At 38.1% G+C, this 25,850-nt stretch overlaps 1 protein-coding gene across 1 annotated transcript; it reads left to right on the top strand.

Moving 5' to 3' along the window:
* The first annotated feature begins 18,760 nt into the window (after positions 1-18,760).
* On the top strand, positions 18,761-25,524 carry dpt (dermatopontin). The gene is made up of 4 exons (XM_038716666.1): positions 18,761-19,093; positions 22,265-22,390; positions 23,115-23,222; positions 23,457-25,524. Exons 1-4 carry the CDS (start codon positions 18,819-18,821, stop codon positions 23,521-23,523), a joined length of 576 nt encoding a protein of 191 aa, XP_038572594.1. The 5' UTR covers positions 18,761-18,818; the 3' UTR covers positions 23,524-25,524.
* The last annotated feature ends 326 nt before the right edge of the window (positions 25,525-25,850 follow it).

Here is a 25,850-nt window from a genome sequence, read left to right on the forward strand (position 1 = left end):
AAAGTATAGGACAAAGCTAAGCAAAAATTTACTGCACTTCTTGAATAAGTGTTAATAGTTATATCTACTATGAAATGTATAGGCTATACACTATTTTCTAATAAAAGGGGCATAAGTTACCCCTTTTTTTTTTTTTTTTTAGCTTAGCCTTCACCACAGGTGTGCCAATAGGTCTATCTTAATCCAACAGTTGGTCATTGTGTACTGGACATTAGGGGTCATTCCTATGTTCCCCAGATTTATTTGGCACATAATGGGAACATGACAAAAGGCCGCTTGTTCCTCAGTTCTACAAATGTGCTCTCCCAGGGTCCTATGTTCCCTAGCTCTATATAGCACATATTGGGAACCTGAAGATGTTCCCCAGCAGAAAAACAGACTTACACCTACCCTGGGGGTGTGTAACTATTAAGTTGTTACTTAGAGCTATGTGGTAACATATCTCCATGCAACCACTTTTATTTTAGTAAATGCCTAAATCACAACTTAGTAATAATTTATGTTATAACTAGGCTAAGTTTGAACTTACATACAGCTGGTGCAACAGCCTGCTGCTCTGTATTCGCTTAGTATGACATGGGCTATTGTGGGGACTGGTCAAAGGGGTTTTCTGTTTCCCTGCACTACTCTCAATATAATAGGGCTACACTTGAGGGAACTTATCAAACGGTTGGAGTCACGGAATCACCAAAGGTCAAAGTTTACCACTCAAACATGCAGCAATAAAACATTCAGGGTAGTTTTGTGGATCAAACCCAGCCCAAACAAAATTTTGAATAAAATTGTATCCACAGAACCACCTACCTCAGATGTAACATTTTTTTAGAGACCTTCAAAATCAAATAGATATAGGCATAGGTCTGACATAGGTATGCTCCCCTGTACATTTAGACCTCAGACCCACCAGTACTGCTGCAAAGGATAGTCATATTGTTATGCTGAATGTCAGTTTGCATAATTATTTGGCTGTAAGTGGTCTGGCAATTATCTCTTTTGTTTATAAAGAAACATAAAATTGTTACAAAGAAGCCAAATTATAGCTAAAAAAGGAACCAAAAATGTATTTAAAATGTAATATGGGGAACGGACTGGAACATAATGATATATACCAAACACAAACTTCGCTGAGGAAGAGGAACAGCATTCACAAGTTGAAAACTAGCAAACAGGAATTTGAAAGGCGTCACTTTTAAGCTAGCTGCTTTTCTACACAACAAGACAATGTATTTTGCCCTAGACTCTCTCTTTCTAAAAAGTTTTGCTTGAATGTCCATACTTGAGTGACAGACAGTAAAAGCTTAAGTTTTAACTCGAATAAAATAGTAATTTGTTAGCACTCAGCATCTACAAGTTTTGATACTGCACCTATGGCTAACGTGGTTGCTAAATGCTAACAAAATAATCATAATATCTGGGATAACATTAGGAGGTGATCAAATATTACTGTCCAGTAGATTCCTATATCTGCACATACAGAAAAGCCTAGTATCATATCACAGCTTTTCAGGGAGGCTGATGAAACAAACTCTTAAATGGCAAAATGCACAGAGAACTGAAAGTTGGTGGAACAGAGGTTGAACAGGAAGGGAGGAGTGAATTCAAAGAGGCTGAATTCGTACTGTAGCACAGTGTCACTTGGTCATGAGTCACAAAATGATGACACCGTGTGCTGAGAAGAAAGGTGACTGCATGATTGTGCACAGAAGATGCGCTTACCACCGTTGCTCATTGTGTTTATAAGTGAATACTTCCCACATAGATAAGATGCTTGACTTTGGTGTGGGAGACCTGGGTTCAATTCCCACTGTGAGACATCCACCTTTGTGTCCCTGAGCAAGACACTTAACATTTATCCATGCTTGAAGAGTAAAGGGAGGGTTTCTGAAGAGTTGCGTTAAATGTGCAGGCCAAGAACAAAATATGCTGCTTCGATGACAATGTTTCTCATTACACTGTTGAATCAATCACTGTTACACCGGCTGAATCAATACCCAGTAAGTGTTAACAAGTCCTCCTTCAGTTCATAGTTTAAAGTTATGACCTCAGCATTGAAAGTTAAAAATTTAACAAAGACAGCAATCATATAAATGCAGTTACTGATTACAGATGAGTTTGTTTGACTATTTTTTTGAAACTGCCCTACAAGTAGCCTACTAATTTTTACATTTAAACAAAATTCATTTTTGGTACTCTCTGGTGCCAGCTGCTAAAACACAGCAGTTACTGAACACATATCATGTGCAAAGTTTTACTAATTATGTACGTAAATATAAAAAGGTAACTCCTAATCCTCTGGACCCTGTATGCTACATGCAGATGGCGGCATGGCTGCTGTGTTAGAAAAACAACACTTCATAGAGTAAACCACAACTTGTTTTCTTTATCAGAGTAATTCGTAATTCTGTTCGGTAAGAGTAAAACACCCAGTGTTATGTGATGGTCTGTTTTCACACCATTATAAGTAAACAGTGTAATATACTCCTTTGTAAGACTATTTATTCTGCAGTGATAACATAGCAGCCAGGTGTTTACATAGATCAAGGGTTTGCCAAGATTACCAGGAGGTGCAGCATTCTGAGATAGGTTGTGGATTGAATCTGGTATGCAGCGTGTGAGCTGGGCTTGAGCTCATCAACAATAGTGTGTCTGTGTGTAGCAGGCCTCCTGGACAGACTCTAACGTCTTCTCATTTGAGTTACAGTGATGGTGGTGATTGTTTTGACATGGTTTCTGGTCTGACAGCCACATGATTTGATCATTTTTGCCTGTATTAGACAGTAGTAAGTGACAAGAAACATTGACGGAGAAAGCAGAATCACAAAGGTCATGGCTGGAATGAAAATGGGAATGTAGCAGTGACATGATGTGCCTCAGATCTTTGTTGTAAAACAACACTGACACATTATCATCTTATAAGGTTGATATGATGTACTTGTTAGCAAACAGTTGCCTAGTTACACATCCAGCAGATATACAGAGCAACATTAGCATTCATTCAGAGTTGTTTCTCAGGCTGCCTGACAAATGTAATTTTCACTCTTGTTTTAGTTTTGCTTGATTTCTGCTAACTCCTGAGGGGAATGTCTAGCTCTTTTGCAGCTAAAAGCTGTGCTCCGTTTGTCGTTGTCTTTATTTGGTCTTTGGTGCTGGAGAGGCAGCATATGGGGAGTTTATCCAAGCTTTTTGCTAAAAACAGCAGCAGCTGCATGAATGCTGGTCCAAAAACAAAAACAAAAAGCGTTCATGGCAATAAAAGCAAATTTAAATTGAAAATTGAAAATGACACTGCAAGGTGCTTCGAAGAGCTGAGGCGAAATGCAAAGTCGAGTGATAATTACCTGCGGGATTATCACTATGACCGACACCTTTCACATTACACATAGTTATTTGTTATCCACTGTATAAAAATATTGATCATAAAAAGAAAAGCAGGACTTGTTTCTATAGTAAAATCCTAAAAAGGATAAGAAAATATGTTAGAACTACTTCCAAATTGCACACACAAGTCAGGAATGTAAATCCATCAGCCACTTACTAGCAGCTTTACAGCATCCTTTCCTACTCTTCTATCCTCCACAATTTCTTGAGTTTACTATATTATAAGGAGACAAAAAGGATTCAGTCCCGGTTCACGGTGTGAAAAAGAGGTAGTTCTTAGATTGAGCTATGCTTTGTCTGATGGACTAGTAAAGTTAAATTGTGGCAGTGCTATTCACTACGTTCTCTGCACAAAATGACAACCATAAAATGTTTGAGAATGTTGTTGGTGCAGTTCACACTAGTCTCAGCCTTTCACTACATTCCACCGAGGCAGCGGTGCTTCACATTTCTACTTTGGCGTGGACAGTGTGTTTTAGCACATTTGATAAGTCTAATTATTTGCTTCATGTCCATAAACCTACAGCTCATGCCGTTTTGTGCCATAAAGATATTACAGGTGGTTAATATGTCCAATACTGACTTTAATGATACAATAATTCAATTATCCATAGTATTTAAAATGTACACAGTTTTCCCTGAGAGTTTTTGAATTATACAAACTTTAATGAACCGTTTAATGATAATGAATTGACATGACAAGAGAGAGATTCCAAGTAAGATTATCCTACGTGACTGTCCTCTACCAGCTTTTAGTGGAAGAAAACCAATTTTATATACATTAACTGGGTTGACTGTCTTGGTATCCTGTGCTGTATTCACATACAAGCATGTATTTGTTACTTGGCTTCAAATTACACACCTTGTTTTGTTTTGGTACTGCCTGGAAAAGTTGACTTTTGATTTTTAAGGATTATTCCAAGAGGGGCCTTTACATCCACTCCTTCTTAGCTTCCTGAACCACAAGTGGACCCTCTGAGGGCATATGGTTTGACCTTGACATGTGTGGGGCAGCACTCTCGCTGTGTGCAGCCCTGCCCGTTATGCTGTGTCACAGGTGAATAAGCAGGCCTTACCACGCGATCACACTGCACAAAAAGATCAACAAGAAACAGTTTTTTCCAATATTATCTGATAGAGCTGACCACACCTGAACATTATAGGGTGATTATAAATATCTATATTTAAATGTATGCAACAGGAGATCGAAACATACCACTACATAATGTCAGAGACTTCTTCACCAAGTTGCTGATAATGTGAAGTCAGTGTTAGAGTAAAAATCCTAAATTTATTGTAGATGTTTAATACACTTGTAGCAGATTCAAAACTGAACACATTTTTGCTCATCCAGTATTATAGGCTGTCCACTCATGAGAGTTAAAAAAAAAGAACAAATTTATGTCTGAGGCTGTTCAATTTCATTCTTTTTTGCAGCTTATCTCTCTCTTTGACTTGGTTTTTATTTCCAGCTCATCAGGAGTCGGTTGCATCAGCTGTTCCCAAGTTCAAATTTAGCTTAGCCTAGTTAATGTAAGTGCTAATTGGCGATTTACACACCACTAAATTAAAACTAGCATGTGTGGTTGTACCACACAAGTAGTGCACATTAGTTGTTATTAAATATTGACACCCTGCAACTGCCAGGTGTAACTGTTGCGTAGCTACCTGAACTGACAAAAGTAACATTAGCTAGGTCCCCGTTGAGATTAAAGAGTAAAATAGGTAGAAGAATATGGTCAACATATATGACCTGATTAAAATTCTGTTAAATAATGATGTGAACTAGGAAGATTTAACTTAGATTTCACAAAAATCTGTTCAAATTAAAGAAAAGTTATATCAAAAATCTTAACTTTTATGACAGCACCAGTTAGGTTAGCATAATCAGATATTTCCCTCTCATTTTAAACTGAATGCATAACTACGCTAATTAACTACGCTTTGTCACTTTTTCTGAAAGCGCTGGTATTGGAAACCCTGAGATGAGAACGTTCTGAAACGGTCTGATATGTTAAAGTTTAAAATGTATTACTCCTTTATACAAAATTATTTGCAGCATAATGGACAGAAAAAAATTCCATTTGATCAGTAGGGTTCTGTGCTACAGAGATGGACAATTCAATTACAGAGACTGAGGCAGAGTAGGATATTTGCTATGGAGTGTGCCAGTGGAGAGGATGCTCCCCCATTTACCCTGCAGGGTTAGGGCAGTTGTCTGCGTTACATGGCCAAATCAATACACTACACGTCACATTATTTTCCATATAGTGACTACAGCAAAAGTGCATCCTCTCTTTTTTTTCAGGTCTGTTTTTTATCATAAGTATTACCGATATAGTTCAGTTCTGCAGCATTACCCAGTCTAGCTCCACTGTACTTATTCTCCGTAATGTTTATTATGGGATAAAGTGTAATAATTCTGTTATTAATACAAAAAAATGAAAAATATGTTTTTTGTTTGGTTTCAACATTGTAGATTAAAATGTGCATATTTAACTAGTAATCTTAATGGAAAACAGTTGATGTTATTTTTATATTGGAGAATCAACATAATACATGTGATGTATCGGTTGGTTAGTCATCCATAGACTTTTTGTTTCTTTTGTTTTCAGCCATCCATACATAACATAACGGTAACTCATGTTTACTGTAACATACCAAAACTGAACTGTGACAAACCTGCATATAAACATGGTTGTGGACATGAGCCATTCACACACAGGGTTTTCCAAGATTGTGGCTCTGGCATGCAGTGTGGGCAGCATGATGTACTGATGTATGCCTATTTATTAAAGAATTAGTTCAACATTTGGGAAATATGCTTACTTGCTATAGTGGAAAATGTTAGATAAGAAGATTACCACTGTCATGGCTGTACACTAACAATGGAGCCAGTAGCCTGTGAGCTTAGATAGAAAGCATAAAGACTACAAAGACATAATAACTGAAAGCTGGAAGAAAGAGCTAGCCTGGTTCGCTCCAACTGGTGAAATAAATTTGCACCAGCACCTCGAAGGCTCACTAATAAACATGATGTATCTGGGGTTTTTAATGCATAAAAATGATAAAGTAAAAACAACCATTTGTAGTTTAACAGCCCCCCCCCCCCCCCCCCCAAAACCACAAATTGTTGTTCATGCAAAGCAAAGGGTTTCTTGTGCAAATGGGTCCAAACAAACAAGGAAAATCAGGGTTAATAATGTGTTTTAAAGGTGCTGATAGATACCCATAGCTGTTTGCTGTTTTCAGTCTTTATGCTAAGCTAGCCAACCACCTGCTGGCTTCAACTTCATAGTTAGCTCACAAACATGAGAGTGGCAGTCTACTAGCAACTCTTGGCATGAAAGTGAATAAATGTATTTCCCAAAATGTCGAACTATGAATTTAGCTGTTATGCTACCATTTAAAAAACGGGTAGCTCAAATCAAGCAATCTGAGTGGTTCATACACTTCAGGCCGTGATATACACTCACCTAAAGGATTATTAGGAACACCTGTTCAATTTCTCATTAATGCAATTATCTAATCAACCAATCATATGGCAGTTGCTTCAATGCATTTAGGGGTGTGGTCCTGGTCAAGACAATCTCCTGAAATCCAAACTGAATGTCAGAATGGGAAAGAAAGGTGATTTAAGCAATTTTGAGCGTGGCATGGTTGTTGGTGCCAGACGGGCCGGTCTGAGTATTTCACAATCTGCTCAGTTACTGGGATTTTCACGCACAACCATTTCTAGGGTTTACAAAGAATGGTGTGAAAAGGGAAAAACATCCAGTATGCGGCAGTCCTGTGGGCGAAAATGCCTTGTTGATGCTAGAGGTCAGAGGAGAATGGGCCGACCGATTCAAGCTGATAGAAGAGCAACTTTGCCTGAAATAACCACTCATTACAACCGAGGTATGCAGCAAAGCATTTGTGAAGCCACAACACGCACAACCTTGAGGCGGATGGGCTACAACAGCAGAAAACCCCACCGGGTACCACTCATCTCCACTACAAATAGGAAAAAGAGGCTACAATTTGCAAGAGCTCACCAAAATTTGACAGTTGAAGACTGGAAAAATGTTGCCTGGTCTGATGAGTCTGGATTTCTGTTGAGACATTCAGATGGTAGAGTCAGATTTTGGCCTAAACAGAATGAGAACATGGATCCATCATGCCTTGTTACCACTGTGCAGGCTGCTGGTGGTGGTGTAATGGTGTGGGGGATGTTTTCTTGGCACACTTTAGGCCCCTTAGTGCCAATTGGGCATCGTTTAAATGCCACGGCCTACCTGAGCATTGTTTCTGACTATGTCCATCCCTTTATGGCCACCATGTACCCATCCTCTGATGGCTACTTCCAGCAGGATAATGCACCATGTCACAAAGCTTGAATCATTTCAAATTGGTTTCTTGAACATGACAATGAGTTCACTGTAGGCTGGATTTGAGCACCAACCTAGAATCTAGACAGTTATTGATTCTACATGGGTTTGATTCATTGAAAGCAATCATGTTTCTTAGTGATTATATGTTATCTGACAACTGATGTTTCATCAGTATCTGGACTGATGAAACATCACATAACTCAGTTGTTTCTTCCATAAATAGTAATGTGGACAAAATAAATTTATGAATCAACCCAAGTATGTTTTCTTTGCATGAAACTGTGAATAAGTTGGAGTAAATATAGTTTTTAATGATGGAGAAACTGTTTATATTACCTACGGGCCTGCCATGCCCAGACATGAAAACTGGCCTTGGACATGGTTCACCTTTGAAACTAACATCAGTTTTTATTAGAAAATGCTACAGAAGCTGAACTGAGACTTTGGAAGAAAAATAAATACACTGATTAGTGAAATGGCTTATGGTCTCTCTTTCTGTCACTTGAATAACATCAGAGGCTGAAAAACAATACGGCATTAGCAGATTCATTGTCACTTACCACATTTTCCACTCCACTGTGTGATTTATTCTTGCAGCACAGTGACAATAAAATAGAAAAACAGCGTCTTGTGTGAGTCACTGCTAATGTTGGTAAGCTAGGTTAATCATCTTACGCTTTTTGAGTGGAAGCTAGTTAGCCTGGTTTCCATGTGAAATAGCCTACAAACTTAACTATCAATTTAGCTGTTGATACCAGCTGTTGGTCCTAACCCTAACCTAGCACAATGGGTTCTACCAAGTGTTAAATGTTGTAGAGGACAGGCATCTTAAAGCCCAAAAAATAAAAATAAAATGAAAAACATAGACAATTTGAACAAGAACAAGTCAATGTTCAGTTAAGGGGGAAATAAACTGTGCATCACAAAGTGGTTTATAATCAAGTAATAAAACATAAACAAGTCAATATACAAATATTGGAAAAAATAAAATATGCATCAAGCTTCTGACATACTGAAAGAGCCTGATCTTATCTTATAGACTGTTACAGAGTGCAGGGGCCCTTTTGGGTTTTAGCCTAGACCTCAGAATAGCAAGCAACCCACTACCAGAGGATCTCACTCTGTGTCCTGGGTCATAGTATGATAAAAGCTCAGAGATATATGAAGGTGCCAGACCAAGCCTGGCCTTAAAAGTAATTAAATACATTTAAACACTATGAGGGCTTATTGAAAAGGAGGGGGGAAAATGTGTTTTATCAATGTTCAGAGTTTACAATATGATGTACTCTGTGTGTCAGTAGCGTACCATGGAAGTTGGCAGCATGTTTCCTACCAGATCTCAGATGCCGCTTAGACGCCAAATGTATCCAGTTATATACAGTTTTACCCTTCTTTGATATAGCTGCAGTAACAATTTAGTTTATGTTTCCTCTCCCAAAAACGGAATTCAAATTTTAGTCCGACTTTCATAATAATTACTGAGATCACTGCAGTGGTGTTGAGCCACAGGAAATGAGTTTGTTCTCTGTCTGGTAGCCCAACCTTTGGGGATCTGTCAGAGGAGATGAGACAGAGTTATTGAATTGTTCGGGTTTTCCAAGCAGTACTAATACATTCACTGAGTTTGTGAGCGACAGTGTCAAAACATGAAATGTAGATATGTGCAGTTAAACATCATAACAACAAGGTCAACAAGGTCACTGTGTGGTGTTTGTGGGTCGTTTCTGTTCATTTACTGAAAATAAAATATATAAGTGCACCTTGCTCTCATCTAGCTGAACATTTTGCCCCTTGCATATCATCCCCCAGATAACCTTGAGGCCTGGGAGTGTAGCCAAATAAATGAGAACAGGGTATCATTGCGCCTGGAATATTTTGGGCGTGATTATTTTCCAGGCAATCATCCCTGCTCTTCCATTATCACTACTGTCAGTGAGGCTTATCTCTGCCCGCCTGCCTCGCCAGCCATGGCTCAGACACATCCTCCAAGCAACCACGACGCATTGTTCTAATGAGGTTACAGCCTGAAGCAAAGTGATTTGTTTTGTAGACGTTATTATGGTGGCCTTTTGGCTGGCCCCTTAATTTCATCAGTGAAGCACTATTAAACAGCAAAGGTCTTATGGGAAGATGGACCCTGCTGAGGGACCTTTTGACATCCTCACAGTGGCAGTTGCGTAACCCCGCATACCAGAGATAGTTGTGAAGTGAAGTATCTCGCTATTCATTCGTAATTAGAACCTAAGATGTCTAGATTGAATTTGTTTTGACCGTTTGTTTTGATAAAAAGGTGCTCTTCGTTCATATCTTCAAATAGAATTGTGTCTATGATTCCTCATACTTGGAAGAGTGTAAAAGGACCTCATAAAGCAAAAACACACTGCAAGTCCTTTGTTTTTATTTTGATAAACGGGGAAATTACTACTATTACTATAAAATATTGACAGCGATTGTCACATTTTACGGCATGCTTTTTCAAAAGCAGTAAGTATGTGCGCTTCCAATGAAATAACGGCAGATGTATAGTAATATAGTAGTCTAATAATTCAACAGAAGATTCATCACCTTGTGGTTTGGGTTTGAAAGGATTAGTAAATGTTGACTTGATCCCGATACCAATGATTTTTACATATTTTATTTCTAGTTTAATGTGACCTCCCCCCTCCCATTTCTGTATTTATTAGGGAAATAAAGAGTAGGCTGTAGGGTTACCATTTCCAAATAATAGCTGCATAATGACAAGACATCAAACTATTATTTTCTTTAATTACAATAAAAATATCCTACTCAGAAATGCTGCTTTATAATATCATCATATTATTGTGACTTAATCTCAGATGTATAACAAAGTTTGCGGTGTTGCCAAAGTATTTCACTGTCTTTGCACACACAGCAGCTCACTTCAAAGAAGCTCCATCTCAGAGCCGTAGCGCAAGCATGACTTTGACAGGCGGAAGGAGAAGTAGTTCCTATTGAAAGAGTACAATTAGACCATCCTGGTGACAGTAAGATACTTAGGATAAAATACATACCCACTCCAAATGGCTGTGTTTAGCTATTGATCCTTTTATATGTGTTTCAATCCTAGAGCAGGAAACGTCGGTATAAGAAATATCGATACTTTAGTATCGATCCGCACGTCACTAGTGTTGATGCATGGCCAGAAGTTTCATTGTTTTAGCTGTGAACCTAATGATTCCCATCAGCCCTTCTAATGCAGAGACTAGTTGCCTTGTCTGAAGTGGCTGTAACATTAATATGTATTTGTAAAGGACTTTTTTTTGTAATGAAACCTTTTAACTGGTGAAGAACGCTCAGTTTTTATTGAAACTATTTTATCATTTGTTCATTTTGAAATATGTTGTGACCTGTGTTGCATTATTACACTAAAGAGTGTCTTTAATAAACTGATAACTTAGTCTTCTCACAACAGTAAACTGTGCCAGTATCACATGTTTGTGTGAAGTGTTTACATGGCCATTATTTTGTAAACTAATAAAAAGTTGGTGTTCATGGATTGTGTGCCCATTAAGGACTATAGAGAGTGCTGCTGAAGGAATTTCATCATGTACATAATCACCTGACTTGTGAAAGCAGCTCTTGTATTGCTGAGTAAGTGAAATGATAAAATATAGTATTTTTTTTAAAATCAGCAATTGATGACATTCTTGTTGACTGGACTAATGGGAATTCTTTATGTTGTTGTTTTTTAAATCTGCTCCTGCAGGATTAAACTGAGTATCGAATGACTACAGCTATCTATTTTTTCAATTTGCACATCTCTGCATAAGAGTTAGTATATTTCTTTTGAATTATTCAAGATTATATGGACTTGATGCATTTTATGCTGCATAGTTTTGAAAGACTTGAGTTAAGGTATTTAAAGGAACATATGGGCATCATTTGATCTTACTAGGATGTTTCCTTATTAAAACAAAAATTAAGTGTCTCTTCTTCCCTCAGCAGTAACAGCATTAATCTACATACATTTATGTGTTTGTGATTGCATGTCTGCAGGTGTTTGCTGAGTTCCATCATCATCATTACTAATCTTGAACCTATAGAGCCAATTCAACTGTAGGAACAACATGATGTACATATCAGATGCATTGTGGCCCTTCGTGCTCTGCCAGTGGACCTGCGAGAGAATGACTGATTTCTTCAAGACCCACAATGTGAGTACTCACATATCACGCGTACTCACGTACTCACACACAACCTCAATATCAATGAAATGTACTATGGGAAACCAACTTTAATGCCTCTTCCAGCATAGACTGACAGACTTCACTTAGTAAAAAACTTGGTAGCCTATTACATTACAAATCGCTGTGGATATTTTACAAGCCGGACCAGGTAAAGCAGCAGTGAGGGTGCAGATGTTGTCAGTCATCGTCTATCTGCCCAACCCTAATTCATAGGGTTTTTTTTCTAGTTTATCTCAATACAATGCTAAAATGTGATTTGTACGATAAAAGAGTTATTGGTGGTTGTTATCATTCCTGTTGATCCTACTGTAATAAATGCAGAGACCTCATAACAGTGCATTCATCATCCTCAATCTCTTACAGTTGAGCCAGATTAGGAAGAGAACCAGTATAAACAGAAGGAATCTTTACAGGCAGCAGTAACACAGTGCTGTATCAAGATAGATTTGGAAAAATATTAACCTATGCTTTCAATTTGTGGGGGGCACTGATGAGCATACAGTGCATGACTTGCAAACTTTCTAAAGAGGTCTTATTATGCTCATTTTCAGGTTCAGGCATTATGATGCACATTTTGTTGTGACGTCACAGAGATGAAGGGGATATGTCTGGACTACAAATGACCTGTTTTCAGGCAGTTCAGAGCAGAGTTTTCTATGGGAGATGGGCGCTCCCTTTGGGGTGGACTTTGGGCTTTTTCACTTTGCAAACTTATTAGATGCACAAAAGTTTAACTCAATAAAAACCCAAAAAGCACAATGACCTTAAAAATTATCCTCATAATTGGATTGTTTGTATTTTGCAATGCAAACATGAAACAGACACTGCTGACACACCTGTGGCTCTCCTCAGTCCATAGTCGACGATGAAACCGAGTGATCTCCCCAGGTTCAAAGATGCATTTGTACTGTCTGGCTTGATCTATCCTTTGCATTTAGACTATCCAAAGAAACAAATTTACACGCTCACTTTTGTCCAGAAAATAATGATGTCTTAATGATAGAAAACAAGAAGTTTGAATGCACACAAGTACATAAATGGTACATCCACGTTATGTGCTTCTGTCAAAGTCTGTGTAATACTGCTTTAACTGAATGGTGGCTGGGGATGGATGTGTCTATTACAAACTCCTAAAAGCAGCTCTGAACTGTGTCCATGTACTCAGTATGTTTACTACAAGCCTACAGCGTGGAATTTTCAAAACATAGGTTTTTACAGGAGTGTTAAGGAACAGGGTTCTTGTGTTTAAAATTAGACTGACATCATTTTGTTTCTCATTTTAATGGCGGCGCTTCTGAGATTAGTTCTGCAACTAATGGTTTTATGATTAATTCAGTCTGATGGAAAAAGTTTCACTGACAAATTTTGTTTCTGTGAAATATAATGGAGTTGTACTTGTATTTGAGAATTACTGAGCATTTGGGTTTGCAGCAGAGTTCGGGTTTTGTCATTGGCCGTGTGCTTGGTGTTTGTATTTGTAGCTGTGCTGTCAATATGCTGCTATTTTGGCCATGTCTCTATTGAGAAAAGATTTAAATCTAAATGAGATCATCTGGTTAAATAGAGGTGAAATAAATAAACAGCAGGTTAAAAGATGGCCCAAAGTGTGCCTTCACAATTGCAATTTTTTTTTTGTTTTGTTTTTTTCTTGTTTCAATCTGTCCCAAAAATATGTGGAAAACAAAATATTGACTTGTACTTTTAATTTCACTTTTTATAAGTTAGTAGTATTCATTGTAATTAAGGAAATCAGTTGTCACAAGTGTGTTAAGTTCTAGTAAATTGAGTTTCAGTAAGTCAGTGTTTTTGAATTAATAGAAATTAAAAAATATTGAGTTTATTGAACATGAAACACTGGGTTTTATACTTAATGATCTATCAAATTAATATTTTTGAGTTGCTTTAACTAAAAAATATTTGAGTTATGTTAATCAGTAATTTTATCTAATAGTAATCAAAAAGTACATTTAACGCAAACTCCAAATATTTAAGCTCTGGAAACTTCTGACTTTTGAGTTCATAAACTCAAATTGTGGAAACTGATCTACTAATCTGAGCCCTTATGTCCCCACCACTTTTCAACACAAAGTGACGCTCTTGTCAATAGACATACAAGACAGGTCACCGACCAGACCTTAACCAGGGACATTGTGGTACATGATTGGCACCTTTAACCCCTACCTCGGTGCCTGATATGTCATGAAATCCTTCCTGCTGGGTAAATGACCACGTCTTTCAAACTCCACACCCAGTTTCTAAAACAGGCTTTCTGTTGTAAATGTCTCATCTCGAAGCCCAAGCGGCGACGGTTAACCTGGTTGGAATAAGCCCTTCAAATTAAATAACAAAATGTTTTCTGGCAAGCCAACATCATTATTCAATCAGTGCCTTCCAAAACCATTACAAATCACTGTTACAATTTCTGATTTGACACACCGATATGGTTAAGGGAAACACAGTAGGTTTGATTTAAAGCAACTTCTTAGGGGAATTTCGTCATCATGGTTCAAATAAAAACTACTTGGTTAGGGAATGATCGTGATTATACCTAAAAGAAACACTGACTGTAGGTAGGAAGCAGGTAACATGCTGATGGACCAGCAAGATGTCTCCCAACATGTTGCTGGTCCATCCACCCTAACCACCTTCCTCTTTGTGGTTCTATCATCTGACTTCCTCATTTAGACAGACAGGCAAGTCATAATTCCTACAGCCACCAGAGGGCTTGAATGTAAACACACTGAGTGTTTGAGTCACTTACTGAAAAGACTGACGCTGTTGTTCTCGCCTGATGACGTCACCAGGGTTATTTTCTTGAACTTCAGAGCAACAGAAGACGTAACACAATGGATTTTACCGTCAGTATAAACTGACCTTCATGTGTGAAAGTGACGTTTTATGTGAGACTAGGTCTTGCTGTTGGCGCTTTGTTGCATGCTATTTTGTAAGATCACATGATACATTGAACCAAAAATGTCATTTTGAGAAGACGCGTAGGAGTTTTAAAGGCCACTGCATCTGAAACAGGCAGACAGTAAGTTGACTAGCATCAGTACATCAGGATGGACACACTTTTTACTACTACTGTATGTGTATGTGATACTCAATAGTATTGAGTATCACATACACATACAGGCAGGGCACTTTATGATATTGCACCGCCTGCATGTATATTCATGACATCATCATGTGGCATCACATTTAAACATGCTTTTGACAGACATGCACATTACTTGCAGGATAAGATGTTTAGTATATGCTGAGTTTGTCTAGCGAGTGACCTGATTTGAACATTAAATGTCTGTTTTGACCAGAGAGGTTATGAAGAGCTCGGCCCGCTAATTTCCCTTTAATACTGTTCAAATTCTCACACTTCTCTATTTGTTACAGGCAAACGTTTCACTCCATTTTTAAACAAGGCCTTCTATGTGGTGATAATTGACGAGATGACAGTTTCATGCTGAGTAATGAAGCGCGCCAAACTGAGAATGAGAGTTTGATTGCAGAATCACAGGTTGTTTCTATGCCATCTACTTGGCAGCTAATGATGCCCCCTGATTTGAATACAAACTTCATTCTGCCTACAGGGACAATGAAAGTCTGTCCTGATGCTGAGAGACCAGAGCTGCCCTAGCAAGCTCTGTAAGAAGGAGATGAGTGATTTTGAGTGTGTATGTATAAACAGCTGTGTTAGGATGTTTGGATTGAGCTTTTATATTTCCCATCATAATAAATACAGTAGAGCATTTCTCTTGTGGTCTCAAAGGACGTTTCAATGTGACGGTCAGCCACAGTGGGGTTTCTTTATTCCTTATCATCGGACATCCCATAATAGGGCGCTTTTGAATGGCAGAGAGCTTAGGGGACGTTCATAAAAAAAAACACTGTTTCAATCTTTAAAACGACCAATGAGTTTATCAGAAGTGTTGCTTGATGCCAAAGTGTCTTCAGACAAGGCATTAAGCCATTATATTTTCCCTCAAATATAAAGAGAATGTTCCTGTTCATTAAAGTGTTTCTGTGTCAGATAACACTGGTTTAAGATGTTTAAAACTTTATAGCTTTACTTTCTACACTACCATTATGCCTCAACTACTAACCTCTCTTTCAAATGAACGAGAGATGTAACTCCTCATGATTGCTGTTGCGGGCAGCGAAGGGTGAAGTTAATCTTCACTTTACTTGGGACTTGCATTTTTAATGGTTCTCTATGCTTCCTAAATTATAAAGGCCTTCTGCAGCATCTGTATGCAAATTATGTACAAACAGTTAAGATCTTAGTTGGGTGATTTGAACAAAGATATTGCGTGGACAGGCCCCTCAATCATAGGCATGGCTGCTTCCACCTTGTGACCTTTGACACAGTGCAGTCTGTATGTCACAGTCAGATCAAAGTATTGTGAATGAAGCCCTACATTCTAAGTGCCAACAGCACTGCTCTAAATAGGGATTTTTAAATAGACAATAGTGCCTATAAATACCTCCCGCTTCTGCTCCATTTTGACTTTTGTGGAACTCCTCCTGCAGTGACTCACACACTATTCCTGAACATGTGCTGTTATTTATTTTTAGATGCTTTGAGGATGATCTCTCACATGGGATCAGATTCTCAGGCCCACAGTGATCAAATGGAGTTCTCTCCTCACTAATTAAAGCCAAGAAAATTTTTGGTTGTCTTAATGGCCAGAAAACATGTATGTGGATGTACATTGTAAACGTAGGGTGGCTGTGTTGGTGTATATATTATACAGTATAATCAATATGTCTGTATTGTTTATACTAAATGAAATAGGATTTTCTCTGAGTTCTGCAAAAATAATCTATTGTAAATTTTATTCTAGTAGATATAGAAACAGTATTTTTATGTGGAACATAAATGTAGATTCTGAAAGACATATTGTATGATTTGCCTTACAACTATAACATTTGTTCATATTAAATGTTTTATTTACTGAAAAGCTATACAGCCTCCCTTAACACTGTTCTAATTTAATTTATACATTTTAGTTAGAATTTTTCTCTTTCCAAATATTATTTTTACTCGTATTCTAATAATTATTCTTTATTGCACAATTTTAGCCTTTTGGCATAAGTTCAAGAGTATGCAGTCCTGCATTAAATTACACATATTGAATACACATGTGACTTTCAATCTTGAATCATATTTAAATAATAATAATATATAATAATAATTTAAATCTATTAACAACACCTGTTTTGGCCATTGCCAGACGTTTTTTGTCTATTCCACTGTATGTGAAAGGTGATATAATATATCACTAATGTAGTAACGTACTATGTCTCAGTGTGACGTGGGACTCACACATCCTGCACAAATTAAAAATCTAAATTTCATTATGAGCCTCTCTGACATCTTGTCCTGGGACTAATAAAACCCCAGGGACAAAAATGTATTAGGACATAAAATATGTAAGCATGAACAAAGCAACTTTTACATTAGCAAACTACTCATAACACCACACCCCATAAATAATATGAGCTCATTTCTAACAGAGCCTAATTTGTCTGCCAGTCAGCTTTTAACAGAACACTGTTTCACAGGAACAGGAGGAAGCTGTGGAAAAACACTAATAGCTGTTATCTTGTGATGGCGTGAAGAAAATGGATCAGTGGTTTTGCACCAAGCCAAGAAGCACGACCTTTGTGAACCTTGTATTCAATTACCTTAATTTAGCATTATTGATGTATTGATGAAGTCCTGATGTGAAAGAAGATAAGAAGACTAGATTTTGTCTTCGATGTTTGTTATGTAATGTTGCTTTTTATGTGTCTTTTTTTGGTATTGAATGTTAAATTAACGTTTAGGGCTATGGTTGTTGTTTTATAATTTTCTTATTTTCAACAAATCCAGTCCGTCTCTCAACCCGTCTCTGACTTCCTTCAGCTCCCAGAAAGTATTTCCTATACTTCAGATAAAAACCTTACAGGTCAGGTCTGTGACAGGTCTCAAATACATAGTTTTCTCAAGGCTCTGTGATTTCCTGAAACAGCTGGTTACTGTAGTTTTTTTGTTAGGGACTTCTTTCCATTGTGGATTTAAACACATTTGGTGTGCTCCTGAGTATTTACAGCACAGGACAGTGTTTGTGAGAATTAAATGAACTACATTTCATAGGAAGGAACATGTCACCCAGTGCAAGGCTGTGGCTCTCTGGTGTGTTGTTACTATGCCTGTCAAGCTTTCCATTTTCGCACAGTACATTTGCGGTTTACAGTGATGGCAGATTTACCACAGGAAATAAATTTGAGAAACAATTTGTCTTTGAGATAGACAAAAGAAGACTAGCTGCAAATGATGAGTTTCTCAATGATGCCTATTAAGTTAGCCCCATGGGTTGATTCAAAAGGCCATCTCTGGCTTTTTAATGTTTCCAGCTGATTTTGTAAAGAGATCTTAAATATGCATTTGATGGCTACATACATAATTTCCTGCTAAAAGACTGGGACTGAGGCTAAAGCTGCATTTCCCAGGGAAAAAGTCATCATCCTCACCAGCTGATGATCATCACACTGCAAAGTTAACAACCTGAGAAATTAGATGGTAAACACATGAATACGTTCTCCAGAGTCAAATAAAGCGTCGCATAAATATCTGACTTACGTGTAATCTGAAAGGGCTCTCTTTTAAGGTAAACCCTCATCTATGGTGAGACTTTGTTAAAGCTCTGTCTCTGAGTCCACCTTAAAATGTCAAGTGAGGTCCACTTTTGGATTTGTCCCATGAGCAGCAAATCACACATCACTCCTGGATACAAAACATCTGCACAACAAAAGACTTGGAGGAGTTTAAACTGAGGCAGCTGTGAGGAAGCGCAGCAGTGGGACTGATTTCTTCAACATGAATCCTGCTCTGGTGGTGTTGGTGTCGTCTTTGCTGGCCACAGTGGCAGCTCAGTCTCACGACCATCATGACATGGGGTGGGTTAATGGCTACCGCCAGGGCTTCAACTTCCAGTGTCCCCACGGAGAGGTCCTTGTGGCCACCAGGAGCTACTTCAGCGAGCAAGATGGCATGGACCGCCTGTGGTCGTTTGAGTGCCAGGCCACACCTGAGGGTCTGGGGGAGCCCAGTGACTGCTGGTGGGACGACATCAACCGTGCTGGGATGGAGTGGTGGGTCCTCTGCTGTATATAAGTGATGTATTTATTTTTTGAAAGCCTTCTTTCTACTTTCTTTGACTTTTACAGTTGCTGAATTATGCTGGAAAGTCACATTTGTTCAGGCTTTACAGTTAAATTAAGTTTGTTGCTTGCAGGTATAGAATTTAGAGTGTGTTAAAAGTTTAAATACCACATTAGTTGGACTGATTCGATTGTTAGGAATCCAGGTAAGTTTAATTTCAGTCGTTTTCTTGGCGGGACGTCTAGCATATGGCACAGAGATGCACAGAGTTCACTCTAATGAACGGTTCGCTGCAGATTCCTCTCCCATTCACAATCTTACTGCAAACAACATTAGTCTAAGTGTCTTAGTCAACAGGGATTTAACCAGCCGTGGTATAAATAAATAATGCAGATTGATTTCTGAGTACAGTAATTCAGAAATGCACTGAAAGGAGATGAGTAAATCATCAGTTTTCTGCAGCTTCTCTTTTTTTACTCTGAACAGCAGCTGTGAATATGTTTGGATTTGTTCATTTCTTTATCTTTAGCAGGATAGTTAGACAAATCCACATGAAAGCCATGTAACAGGCAGGCCTCCTTTATTGGTTAAAAATGCCTTAATTACTAATGTGTGTCTCTTCACTGTAGGTGTAGGATATACTTGTTTCAGGTCACTACAGACAGCAAAGGCCCATCCGAGGCTAGAGTGGAGCTGAAACTGTTGTATGAACAAAACCACAAGTATTGTTGGTGGGTGGGTGACACACACACATGTGGAAGACCTCCAGTCTTCATCTAGAGCATAAGATACAGCTGTCTTTGGTTATTGAAAGACCAGGTTGCACCAACTCTTTGCAAGCTCACACTTAATCTTGTAATAACGCAAGTGTGTCGTGGGTGGGCATTTAAACACTACTATCGGTGTTAAATTAAAAACAAGGTGTGCCACAAAAACTTTTCTTATGAAAAGATTTTTAAATAAATAAATATATTTGCAAACAGTAACTACTGTGTAACTGAACAGGAACGTATCTACGTTCCCAGGGTCCAATGTTCCCCAGCTCAATATCCTCTTGATAATCCTCTCTTCTTAGGAGACCTTTCAAAGGGTTTTATGTTCTGAGCAACATTTTTATCCCTTGGTCAAATGTTCAATGTATGTTTCCCTGGGTCAGTGTGTTGAAATCACCCACCTACAGCTTATACAGATTACTGGTGTTATAGTCCCTGAAACCGATGCCTTCACATTTGTGGGCAAGATGGTTTTCTTGACTTCAGACATTAATATCTCCACAGTGGCTGAAGAGATTTTTACCATTCAAACTGCAACTTGAAACTTGAAACACCCATCTCCCTGACGTTCTTTTGCAATTTTATTTCTTTATCTTTATCTCTTATTAATATAAATTAATATAATAAAAATATTAATTTACATCAAGAGACACACATGCTCATAGGGCCCTGAGAACATAGAGATGATCACTGACTGAGCTTAATGGACAAAACTAAAACACTAGCTTGCTAACATATGGCCCAGTTAGAGTGAGGAGATGTGGGTCCACACATTGACCACTTGATTAAAGGCCGTCTAATAATGGTGTAACCTGGGAAAATTTAAATGACATTTAACAAAATAACACAGCAGACATCATATAACAAAATGTTAGCTTGGTTAGCACGATCGGATATTTTTCACTCATTCTAAACTTCAGAAATAGTGAAAATGCTAACTCTGAAATGTTCTCCAAGTATGCACAAATAAAACACATTCATACACATTTACAAAAGGACTGACTCCTTTTTGGATGTCACAGCTTGTTACAGCAGTGACTTCTTGTTTCCATATTTGATACTTTTTGATTGTAGCTGCACCCGTGTTTTAATTAGCAAGCAAATCTAGGAAATCTCTAGTTCTAAACTAGCTAGTTGTTACTAAGAACAATTCCACAAACTTTGTAATGGACTTACACATAGTGCAACTCCATCTTTATAGCAAGCTAAACTTAATAGTTTGTCTCTGATACAGTACCAGATTAACACATATTTTAACTCAGACTTTCCACATGTATCTTTTGGTAACCTTTCACTAAAAAAAAAGAACTGAGTTCTGTCCACTATTTTCTCATTTAGAGGAGCAAAGCCATGTCCTCCTGGGCTGTTATGAATCATCAGCTCACTCCAGAACAGCCATATGTGTCTTCAATTGACAGTTCCTGGGAACATGACTACATCAACTAGATTCATGCAACAGGCTGCGTCAAAGGCCCTTCAGAGATAATACATTGTATTTTATTGGTCACATGTTACAGCATCTTCCTGAACCTCTTCAATGTTCCATTAAAAAAAACTAGATTGTACAAACAGACTATGCAGCAGGTTTAGCCAGACACATGAATCTGTTTTATCCACTGAAGGAGGTGAAGAAAAAAATATTGTCCCTGCTGTTAATTTACTTATGAATGACTTCCTTTACAGGTCAGGTAATCTTTTTATTTCACTGCACAAATGCCACAACCTCACATAAACATGTTCAACTAAACATCAACTGCATAGAAAGGTTGATCTAATTAAATGACTTGGATCAGCTTCTTTGGTGGGAGAATTGTAGCCTGACATCTCTGTGTAAACAGCAGCTTGACTCATACCACGAAACACAATGCAGACTCAACTATATCTGTTTCAGATTTCTTTTTCTAGGTTGGAGAGCAGAACTCTTCAGATTTTTTCCAAGTTAAGCTCATTCACTCATTCAAAGACAAACACTGTGTACGCCTACCTCCCTTTAACACAGCTGTCTGTTTGAAATATATCAGCTAGGACATTATCCTGCTGGGGAACTACCCCCTATTGGCTGAATGGCCGACGGCTGTGCCCATGTTGTCATGACAATGTCTACACATCGTGCATCTCCTGTTGCTTGGCCCGGGTATTCTTCGATGTGTTGTGGTGACAACAAAGTGTAGGCCTATGGACCATAAACAAAATGCACTGTCAACAAACCAGTATTTACTTTAAATATAGTATAAACCTACAAATTAAACTTTGTGTTTGAAAAGAATGGCGTTAGAGTATGGGGGTGTCATTTTAGATCTTGTACCATATCCTTCACTGTCATGAATTAAATCTTTTTTGTTTCCTTTTTTTTTTAAATAACGGAATAACTCTTTTATGTCTTTGCAGGACTTCAACATGCACTCGCAATGGCCTGGTAGCGGGCGTACAAAGCAAGTACTTTGAATCCGTTCTTGACCGGGAATGGCAGTTCTACTGCTGCTATTACAAACGACGCTGTCCCTACTCCTGCATGTACGTTCACACAGGGCCATGGGCATGCTAAAGTAATAGTTTGACATTTTGGGAAGTAGGTTTATTCCCTTTTCTTACTTGGAGTTAGATAAGAAGATTAATATCACTCTTATATTTGTCTGTTAAATATGAAGCAGAAGCCAGTAGATGCTTTAATTATGAAGCAGCTAACCAGGCACTGTCTAAGGTTATCAAAATCTCCAGAGCTCACTAATTACATTTTATCTCTTTTGTTTAGTTCATACACAAACAGAACTATAAAAGTGACAACCTCATGGGGGTTCCACAGATGCAATGTGCCAGACTATTTCTTAATTATGAGGTTGCTAATGGAGACTTGAGGAAGTCACTGCTCCTAGCCAAGAAATAGTCCCGCACATAACCACCCATAAAACATACACATAAGTTTTTGTACAGATTTAACAAGATATACAGTAACAATTAGTGAGCTTTAGAGGTGCTGTGTGGCAGATCTGGTCACATTTGGACAGAGCCTGGTTAGCTGTTTGGCCCTGCATTAGATTTTGTGTTAAGCTAAGCTAATCATATCCTGGCTGTAGCTTCAGACGTATTTAGTGTACAGAAATGAGAATGGTATTGATCTTCTCATCTAAATAGGGACAAGAAAGCGAATAATCGTGTTTCCCAAAACTTTTCTTTTGAAAAAGGTGTTAATGTTAATAACTCGCCAAAACATTGCACAAACGTTTGTTGCTTTCTGCAGGAAGACCAGTGACATTCCTGAACACTACAGAGAAGAGGGAGAGCTGGTGATCCCTAGTTATGGGTACTTCATCCGAGGTGCCCAGACCACATTCAGTGGAGTGCTAAGGTTTGCTCACAACATCTGTTTTTTTCCCTAATAACTTCTGATCCCATGAAGCAGCAGTTTGGAGAATCTATCCCAAAATAGTTGAAATCCTCTAGTGGCTGCGTTGGAAGGAAATATCTCCCTAGTTATGCCTATGGGACCAGGATTTATTGGCAGACCAAACAAAAACAATAAAGTTTGGTCATTTATGATGGTGGAACTGACATGATTTTGTCTTTGTCTACTTTGTTTCAGAGATCGGCAGTGGAAGTACATCCTGTGCAGGATGACAGACTTTGACTGTGAATTTGAAAATTTATAGATTGTAAGCAGCATTTTTTTTTTTTTTTTTACCAAACAGTTTGAACTAAAAATACATATTTACTCTCACATATAAACAAAAAAATAATACTGACATTTCACAGAACTGATATGATTTATGTTTTCATTCATGTATTTACTTTTGATGAATGGATGGACCACAGGCGTGTGATGTATGCCTGTATAACCCCACATGTTTACTCTGGCATGAAAAATGACTGCTCATAAAAGGTAACTGTTAAAAAAACATAAACACAGAGGGTCTACAGGGGATTCGGGCTCCACCGGACGCATCTTAAGTGTTTTTCATTTAGTTGCGGGAGGAACTGGAAGTTCTTCAGCAGTATGTGAAAGTGGTTTTCCAAAAAAAACAAACTCAATTATTTGATGCTGTGTTCATAGTGGTGGAAAACAGTGCGTCAGCCTCTGCTCCAAGATCTCTTAGTTGAGGTCACGTGACAGTGATGGCCAAACACAACATTTATATGGTCAAAGCATTCAGTGAGTTGTTGGGTGTGGCTGATAGGGATATTATCTTGGAAGTATGTCTTGGAACAATTTGTTTGTGTTGGAAGAAATGTTAAGCTCTTTCAGAATCATTGGCCAGATGAGCTTTGCATGCAACAAAAGGTGTCCCACCTGCTTTCAATTGACTTCACATCGCTCCTTTATTAAAGTGTTTTGTTCAGTTTGGCAGTTCCAGCTCTACAGTACACTGTACTGGAACTATACAGTGTGTTTAACATAATGCAAAAGAACTCTGTTTTTTCATGTTGAAAAATTGACATTTAACATAAGAACATGAATTAAAATCTCCTGAGAATTACAGTAAGTGAATACAAACAAAGTTCTTGTGGGAGAACGGATAATCTAGCTATGTGAAAGCATAAGCCTTCAAAAAGCACAGAGGGGATGAACTCAGCCATGACCATATCAACAGCTCATTTGGGCTCAACTTGGCTGAAAGAAAACTCAGCACTGTTTTATATTGCCATAACATGCTGCTGCAAGGGTCTGACTTCAGGGATCACCATATCAACAGACAATCTGTTTTTTATTCATGGGATAGTTTTCTTTGATAGAGTGGAGGAAAAGATATAAACAAATGTATAATCTTGCAACTTAAAGAAGTTATTAAAAAAGTCAAAGGAATAGTTAGTTAGACCTACTGTACGTGTCCAATCCCAGGGTCCTATGTCCCCCAGTTCTAAGGTTTGGGTTAGGGGGTTGGGATCCTGGGAACATAGATGTCCTCTCCTCAAAACAGCTAGAAATAGCTAGCCTGGCTCTGTCAGACGGTTACAAAATAAATGCACTTCTAAAGTTAACTAAGTAATAAGTTGTTCTTTCTTTAATCTGTACAAAAACCAAACTGTAAAAACAACAAGTTGCAGTTTTACTTATGGCTTATGTGCAGGATTATTTCCTGGCTGGGGGGATTGTTCCTGCTGCTTTCAGTCTTTATGTTATGCTATCCGTCTACTGGCCCCAACTTCATAATTACCGAGGGATAAGAGAGTGGTATCAATCTTCTCATCTGAGAAAGGGAATAAGCATATTTCCCAAAATGTTGAACTATTCCTTTAAGGAACTTTTAGTCATGAGGGTTAATCAACTACAAATGAATGAAAAAGCATGTTTACATTGAGGCATGAAATAATCCCAACTCAGGTTCAGTTTATTTGCTTTTTCTAGAGCTTTCCATCATATCATGTAGTATGGAGTTTAATGCTTCAGCCAATATAGGAAGTCCTAAAAGTGATATGGATGACATCATAAAACCTACTAAGCTTGAAAGTCAACAGATCGTTCTGCATAATAACTGATAAAACGGCATTCGCTGATAAAGATCATGTAATATGGTTGAAGGTTTCAGAAAAATACAGTACTGAAACTGAACCTTGAGTAAAAAACACATGTTTACATTTGTTTTGTCAAACATGTTTGCACGTATGCTGTTTTCGTACCATTGACTCACATTAAACTTTTATCCTGTACCATTGAGAGCTTGTGTAGCAAATTGTTCTCCAACTTCTCCACTTCATCATCCAACTTAATGTTCCTGTGACCTTTCCAAGTAAGAAATGTGTTTTCTCCCCAAAACATCTAATAGCATGTGAATTCAAGGTAAGTAGTAAAACAGCAAATCTGGAAAAATAAAGTGCCTGGCAGACACTTTTTTCCTCATTCTCATTCCACTTGTTTTGAACGGGACAAGTGGCATTTCTTTACCAACTCTCCAAAGTGCTGTATAAATCTATTTGAAATGAACGGAGTGAGCTGGGTGAAGGTCAGCCAGCTCACTACACCGTCTTGTAAAGAGCTGGG

This window comes from Micropterus salmoides, unplaced genomic scaffold (assembly GCF_014851395.1).
Source record: "Micropterus salmoides isolate LMB-PRFRI ecotype aquatic unplaced genomic scaffold, ASM1485139v1 Ms_hic_scaffold_13, whole genome shotgun sequence".
In the NCBI taxonomy this organism is placed as follows: domain Eukaryota; kingdom Metazoa; phylum Chordata; class Actinopteri; order Centrarchiformes; family Centrarchidae; genus Micropterus; species Micropterus salmoides.

Excerpts from the sequence above, each read along its gene's own strand:
- dpt (XM_038716666.1), top strand. The coding sequence starts at position 18,819 with ATGAATCCTGCTCTGGTGGTGTTGGTGTCGTCTTTGCTGGCCACAGTG. Across the intron at positions 22,391-23,114 it reads CGCTGTCCCTACTCCTGCAT|GAAGACCAGTGACATTCCTG; the intron begins GTACGTTCACAC and ends TGCTTTCTGCAG. Across the intron at positions 23,223-23,456 it reads ACATTCAGTGGAGTGCTAAG|AGATCGGCAGTGGAAGTACA; the intron begins GTTTGCTCACAA and ends ACTTTGTTTCAG.